Genomic DNA, 7,501 nt, shown 5'->3' with positions numbered 1-7,501 from the left:
CTACAGATTTTTTTTTCTCGACCATCCTGCCCAGTGACAAACCTCCCAACAACTCCCCCCCCCAAAAAAAATCTCTTTTATTTGGATCGTCAAGCGCGTCTCAAAAGCCGACACCTCCCTGCAAATTTAATCTCATTCATGAAATTTCCTCAATGGAGGATTCACTTCACAATTTAAAATGTGTTTTCTATTTCTAGAATTTATTTTTATTTTTTTGCTAATAAATATCTATTTTATACAATTGTTTTCTACTGAAATGTAACTTAGAGCAGATTTTGTAAAGAAATGTGAAGCTGTATGGAACATAATTGACAGTTTACCGACTTATTTTCTCAAACACGAACATCTCATGAGACACTTTATCAGTTTTAGCACAGCTCCCTCTGGAGACACAAAAGTTTTTGTGCAACTTTTCTTCATTAAGTTGAAGGGTTCCCCCAAAAACAGGTTTTCTATCAAATATTTTGTCTATTTGCTGGACTAATATCACAGAGAGCTCTAATTATTAAAACAAATCTTTGTTTTCTGCAATTGTTTTAATTGTTTCAAACTGAAGAGTTCTTTCAGAGAAAAGGTCGTGACTTAAAGAAGGAGAAACAATTTGTTTTGTTTTTGTTTTATTCCAGGTTACTTCTACTAGTATTTCAGAATATTGTACAATGCTGTTACTGTAAATGTTGCACCCATCTGTTACTTTTATTTCATCTTAGAGTTTCGACAAATGCCTCAGTCGGTGCAATATCAACATAAAATATGCATTAATATATGAGATCTATGCTATTTGGTTGTGTTCTTTATTGGGTCTGAAATATTATTATTTCATACTAAACAACATTAATTATTTACAGATTTGATCATATCCAAAAAAAAGATTAATTGAGAAACTACCGAGGCTCTGATAAATGCAACAGAAATGAAATTAAAATTAGCTTCACAGACTGGAGCTCTTGAGTAACGACCTACCTGAAGAGGAGAAATTAATTTTCTGTGTTTAATGCAGATTTTAATATATTTTTTCTCTGAGAAAAAAAAATCAAGACATTATTCTAAAATGTCAACGCCTTGGGAAAAAAACAACAACAACATGGGTCCGTTGTAAAGCCAGCAGGTGGCGGAAATGTGTTTCCTTCCCGTAGCTCCGGTCCAGTGGCCCTTTCACTGTCCCAGGACGCTTCAAGCAAAAAGTTTTATGGCAAACAATCATCTGGAATTTAATTCCTGATATTTCTAATCAAATCATTGCACTGAAGATTTGTGGAACTTAAAATAAGCATAACTTGAAAACCTCTTTTTGAACAAGAATTGAATCTTTTTCACCTTCATCTTTTGGCAAGTGCTGCCAAAGGACAGGCACCACACACAAAACCTCAAGCACAAATGACAGATTATAAACAAAAGAAATAACATGAAGTATTAGTCAGCTACTGAAAAAAAAATTATTAGACGAAAGAAAAGGATGTTCACACATCATATAATCAACTTTTGTTTTGCACCAAGTAAGAGCGACAATACATGAGGTGAAACCATGGAACAAAGTAAAAGGATTAGAAGATGATAAATGTAGTTGAGGAGGATGCACAGCTTGCCTTTTCCGGCAAGATACAGGTTGCTTTTTTCATCTGGGTCCACCATCTGCGGGGCGGAAAGTTTGGCACAATGTGGTTCTAAAACTGGGAGTCAAGCCATGCCTCATTATCTTGAGCATTACCAACTGCAGCCTGACTAAACTCCACACTGAAGTTGAAGTTGGTTGGTATTTGCTCAAGCAGGACACATTCTGGACACCACCAGAGTTTTTTTTTTTTTTTGCCCCACTGGGCAGAGAAACTATAGGGCAAACCCAGAACACAACCTTCCTGACCGAAAACAATTATTTGTTTAAGTTTTTTTTTAATCGTAGTTGAATCTGTAAATGGGCCTGGATCTGTAAACAGATCTGGCAACTTTAACACCTCTGCAGAATTAAGATTTACGCTCATGTGATCTGGGTTAGACAGGAGAAACAAGCTGTGTGTGTTGCTGAGCTGCAGACTCCCTTTCATCAACAGGGCGGCTAAACTGTGAAATTTTACGCAAACCACTATGGCTGTTATGAAATTATCCGGTAAATAAGCCTCATCCGGCCTGTAACATTTTAAGAGTAACCAATAAGTGTTAATTTCTTACTCGAGAGAAATGCAGTATATAAAATTTGCTCAATTAACAGCTGGGTTAACATTTAATTAAAGCTTATGCCCATAGTTTATTTTCAAACCCAGCATAGTGAATCTGTTTGACAATGGCACAGTCATTCATGTGGGGACCGCTGTCCCATCAGTCAGTGGGCTTCAAGAAGAGAAATCTGTGTTTTTCCTCTTGTCTCTCAGAGAGGCAAGTTTTCGACAGTGGAGGTAAACAGAGAGGGGATGTACGAAGGCCAGCAAGCTGAGCAGCGTCAGGCTGATGTTCAACTGCACACACGTAAGACATGAGAAAGGAAGTCATTAGAGGGAGGGCTCACCGCTAAGTTAGCTGAGAGACAGGTCAGCACTCACGTATAAAGGATCTCCACCCAGAGCGCCGTTCACCAGAGCGAAGCAGGGGTACTGCAGCAGACAAAACAACGCAGCCAGCGACATACCAAGACCGTACAGCTTCCCGAAGTGACACGACGGAAACCTCATCAACACATAAAGAAAAAAAAAACTAAGGGTCAGACAACTTCAAATAAAAATGAACTCTTTAAAGGTAAATGTACGGGGTTCTGTTTGTGCCAAAATCAAACCCTGTTGAGTAAAATAACATCTATTCATTTTTAAGAAAAAAATTAAACAGGTTTAATGTGTCTTTAACCACCTTCTGCATAATATAAAAAAACAAAACACAAACACGCTTTCTGCTTTTCAGATTTAATGTGGCCGAAGATGACACTCACGCCACGCTGATGAAGGCTGCGATGCCGCCGAAGAGGAAGGAGCGGTTCAGCACCTGCAAGATGAAGGTGAGGTACTGAAGAGGCAGAGAGGGGACGGAAGCACACAGGGAGAACAAGACGCACTGCAGCGCCGTCAGGAATAAAGAAAGCACAGACGCCCGCAGGTCGGCCTCCTGCTCCGTCTCCCCTACAAGCATAGAAATCACGTGTAAATACATCACAGCATTGTTCCTTATCTTTCAGGCTTTAGGATTTCTGTAAATGTCCAGCAGGTCACCTGCAGCTCGAGGTTTTCCCCTGTGTCGGTCCATGATGAGGCCGTTCCAGGGAGCGCACAGCACAGCGCACAGCTGGGTGAAAGCAAAAGCGTTGGTGTACCGGCTCACTGCACAGATACATGCACATAAAAAAATATGCTGAATAAACAGTGTTTTGGTAGGAATCCCACAGGTAGAGTTGACTGCAAAGTAGCAGCAAAACCTTCAAAAACACAACGCATTGACTAAAATCTTTTTTTTTTTCTGATAAGAGCAAGGAAGGTGTCACCCAGAGAGGAATCTCCTTCTGTCAGCCTGAGCAGCATGGGGTTCAGGGTGCCAATGAACAGGAAGTGCCTGAGCTGCATCACCGACAGCCAGAGCAGGTGGCCCACAAAGAACCTGGACAGCAAGCACTCTCGAAAAGTCTTCTCTGAGAGGGACAAACACTCAATAAACCCAAAGACAGACCTGCAGCTAGAGCAGAGAAAGACGGATCGCAAACCTTGCGTGAGAGGGACGTCCTTCGTAAACAGTGTGCCCTCTGCTCCTGTGCGTGCAGAGTTGTTTGCAGTCACCTCATTGCTCATAGTCTCTAATGCACCACAAGAGACCCTGCAAATAAATTAAAAACAAGTCAAACATGAAAGTCAATCATAATTTCAGTTTTATCTTTCTTAAAACATGTATTTTTGTGTTTACTAGCCTCAAGATGTTCAGAGACATTGACCCACAACCACCACAATTTCTATTCGGCAAACATTTTATTTAGTTTAATTATTTTTGAATTTAGGAATCCAGAAAGCTGTAATTCATAACTGTATATTTTGCTAACTATTTTAATATATAAAAAAATATCACTTTAAATAACTTTGAAAAATACACAGAAATAGATCGGTCCATGAAAAGGTAAAGGCCCTTTCATGTGTGTCAAACAAGTAAGTTAAATAATGTACAAAAAAAATTATTCAGAACAATGTAAAGAGATTAAAATGAAGCTACAGACGTCGTATTTCGATCGCAGTGAATTATTTAAGTTATTATGCCGGTAGTAAAAGAAGACTTTTAAAGTAGCTTAACAAACCAAGTGGTTTGTTCACACCCGTATGCGTAGCGATCAGGCAGTGGGTGAGGAATGAAGGTTCTGGGCAGCAGGAAGAACGTCCTGAGGACGTGGACGACGCTGCAGGCCGACAGAAACAGGAAGGCAGCGTGGAGAGAGACGCCAGACTCATGCAACAGCTGCGGAGACAAGAAGACTTAGTGGCATCTGTGCGCTCTTTACTCTTGTACAAAAACCTACTTTCTGAACGTTTGTCACCTTAATGATGAGGAAGAGTGCTGAGGAAGAATCAAAAGCTCCATTGTAAAGATTGATTATTGTAGAGCGACGTGAGCCAAACAGGTTTCCAACCTTCAGGAGGCAAAAACAAATAAACATCAGCTTCTGTACACGATAAAACTTGAACCCAAAGGAAACTGAAACTGTATTTTGAAGAGTTGAACTTAGGGATTCGACGAGGAGACGACACACAATGCCATCTTTCACTAAGCATCAATTCTTCCTGAGGCAACTGGTGGTCAATCTACACAAGATCATAAGCCCGATGTCACAAAATCAGCCAGAAAATTACCCAAAGACGAGCATTTCTTTGGAAAGTGGGTCATGGAGAAGTTAATAAGTGGTTCCTTGTCATGTGTTTTCTCTCTGGCCTCCTTTAGGGGATCATTTACTGACAATAATACTATTTTAGACACCCCAGAAAAGATGTTTAAAAAGATGAGTCAGAGGAAGGACTTTAAGTTGCACCTTTTCCTAAAATGAAAAGTAGATTATTTTATCTTTAGCCTTTATGGAGCTGCTATAGTAAATATGCACAACACTGCAAGGCATTTTGAGTTAATAATATATTCTAAGCACTCTTCAAAGTCTGGAGAGTGTTTTTAGTCTGTGCATCTGTGCATTGTCCTGATTTGCACTCATCACCCCTGCAGCCAGAAAGTCGTGGGACTGCCAACGTCTGTTTCGCCTGCGAATGAAGCTCTTCCACTAAAAACCTCTAAAAAAGTTACAGATCAAGTCCTCTCATCTGACTTTCTGCAAAAAAAATTAGCAATAAGCATAGTGAAAAAACATATACTATCCTCAGGCAAACAAATGCGCCTAACATTTTCACAGAGTTAAAAGACGTCATTCAAGCAACAAAAGCTTCACTCGCAGCCTGAACTGCTGCACATTCATTCCTGATCTTTCAAGAAAAAAGAAATTGTGCTGACAGACATGTGGGAAACCCAACGTACCTGCATGTTTGTGATCAGAAATAAAATGCCTCCCACAGCCAAAAGGGGGAGAGCTGGGAAGAGCAGGAAAGGAAGAGCTGGTGGGAAAGGAGAAGAAGATAAGAAAGAGACGCAGCAGCTTTTTTAAGCTGGTAGAAATCATTATTGTTTCTCACCTGGTGAAGAGAGCGCCACCATCAGGGAGCCAGTGGTGTAAAGAAATCTGTCAAGAGACGGGAATGTCTTAGAATGAATAAAAAAATAAAGCAGATTTTTCAAGATCTATTATCATTTTTCTTCCTTTTTCAACCGGATCACCGACATCATCTCTTGTCCTTGTCGGAAAGTTTTTGAGGGGAAATGACACAACAGAAGAAAAGATTTGTGACGTTTTGATCCAGCTGCAACCAGCAGTCTGACCAGCTGAGTCGACCTTTAATTTGTTTTTGTCAACGTATTTATCAGAAACAAAGAAGAATATGTTCTGTGCAAACCAGAATCTGATATTTTCTCACATGTTCAGGTTGCTATGAAGTATTATGAACAATCTCATGCTTTGTGTTGTTTGCCCCGACGTTTTCCAACTTCACATCAACATTACGCTGCATGGTAAACGGACTTGAATCTAAATGGATTTGAGTTTTGGCGTAAAGTTGAAGATTGCTGTCTTTCAGCAGCGTGAATCTGCTCCAGAGATCGAGTTAGTGAAGAGAACAAACTGATGGCTGTCATGTCAACAAAACCCTAAAGTCTAAGTCTTCTGCAGTTTTTTTTTTTCTTAGAAGTACCCTGACTTTAGCTCCACATATTTTCATAGCAAGTTTGTGCAGCTTCCCAACATCTTGCTTCCCCATGATGTTTTCAGACTGATGTGCACAAAGGTTTCCAACAAACCAGAACATCTGTATTTAAACTGAGACTTTTTGATAAAATCCCAGTTGACTAAAGGTAGGCACTGTAAGTCTCTACATGAGTGAAAGTTTTACAGGAGCATGCAGCAAAGAAATGCATATAACTGTGGCTTATGAACACAATTTTACTCACGTTGCCAACAGTCGAGCCACTGTGGTACCAAAGTGATCAAAAAGAAAGCCATTGGGCAGCGTGAGGAAGTTATTTATAAAAGTGGTGATGGTGAAAATAAGTGAAAGCTGCTCATCTTGTGCACTGCAGTCTGTTGGTAAAGCAGAGAAAGACACAAATAAGACAGCGGCGCATTTAGATGCATAATTGATAAACAGGTTATGTAATAATATTGAAAACGATGCAGCAACATTTACAGTTAAAGCTTTAAAATTGAGTAAATTGTGACGAATAAACCAGCAGCAGCGGAAACATCAAGCTGACCTAATATCTGAGTGTCATTGACTCCTGTTGTGTTAAAGCACAGAGAGCTGAAGTAGCCGTCCTCCTTGAGGACAAAGGCAAGAGAAGCCCATCCGAACACGGCGCCGGCGAAGCACAGACACTCCACCAGGCCCGTAACGAAGGTGAGGCAGTGTCGCACCGACAACTTGTTCTCCAACACCTGCATGCTCACTCAGATACAACTATCAGCAGCAGCAACAACAAAAAACTCACAAACTCATTCACACAAGCAGTTTTAGTTTCTGCACCTGCCTCCTAGCAACCAAGACAAGAGAAAATGTTTTTACTTTTCTGGTTTCCTTAAAGAGAATAAAGGTTTGAACAAGTTTATGGCACAGATGACGAAGAAGCTCAGCAGGTGAAACGTGGAAAGCAATATCATGAGATAGAACAGAAAATATCTGCTGTGAGCCTGCAGGGAACGCTGCAGAAACACATTTCAGCGACAAAAACTAACAATTAAAGTCACAGATATGTGCAGAAGTAACCATTTTGCATTGCAAACACATGGAAACCTGCAAAAACAAACCAACCTTCGTCAAGTTGCAGTTTTCTGAGAGTGTTGCCTCAGCTCAAGATTGCCTCCCTACATACTTTCAGGAAGAACAGATTCTTTCTCGGGTCACGCTCTCCTCCTTTAGGAGTTCTTCCCTCCTCTTCCTCACAGTTTCCTCCCTCTTTC

The 7,501-nt window shown here is 40.4% G+C and overlaps 1 protein-coding gene across 4 annotated transcripts; it reads right to left on the bottom strand.

Annotated features, from left to right (window-relative positions):
• Positions 1 to 603: 603 nt before the first annotated feature.
• Positions 604 to 7,501, bottom strand: LOC103147474 (solute carrier family 43 member 3-like). 4 transcript variants are annotated; one of them, XM_007565841.2, is made up of 13 exons: positions 7,353 to 7,494; positions 6,799 to 7,074; positions 6,496 to 6,625; positions 5,628 to 5,674; positions 5,473 to 5,549; positions 4,493 to 4,585; positions 4,274 to 4,413; positions 3,677 to 3,786; positions 3,461 to 3,604; positions 3,192 to 3,299; positions 2,915 to 3,101; positions 2,535 to 2,658; positions 604 to 2,450 (listed from the first exon to the last, which is right to left on the bottom strand). In XM_007565841.2, the coding sequence occupies exons 2-13, from the start codon at positions 6,983 to 6,985 to the stop codon at positions 2,328 to 2,330; spliced, it is 1,470 nt and encodes a 489-aa protein (XP_007565903.1). In that variant the 5' UTR covers positions 6,986 to 7,074; positions 7,353 to 7,494; the 3' UTR covers positions 604 to 2,327. The 4 variants fall into 4 exon arrangements, with proteins under 4 accessions (XP_007565903.1, XP_016533929.1, XP_016533931.1 ...); XM_016678443.1 differs by having other exon boundaries at positions 3,461 to 3,786; positions 7,353 to 7,501; XM_016678445.1 differs by having other exon boundaries at positions 3,461 to 3,786; positions 6,799 to 7,001; positions 7,353 to 7,501.

Source organism: Poecilia formosa, unplaced genomic scaffold, assembly GCF_000485575.1.
Source record: "Poecilia formosa unplaced genomic scaffold, Poecilia_formosa-5.1.2 Scaffold183, whole genome shotgun sequence".
In the NCBI taxonomy this organism is placed as follows: Eukaryota; Metazoa; Chordata; class Actinopteri; order Cyprinodontiformes; family Poeciliidae; genus Poecilia; species Poecilia formosa.
The sequence above is the reverse complement of the archived record's forward strand: the minus strand, read 5'-3'. Positions and strand labels throughout refer to the sequence as shown.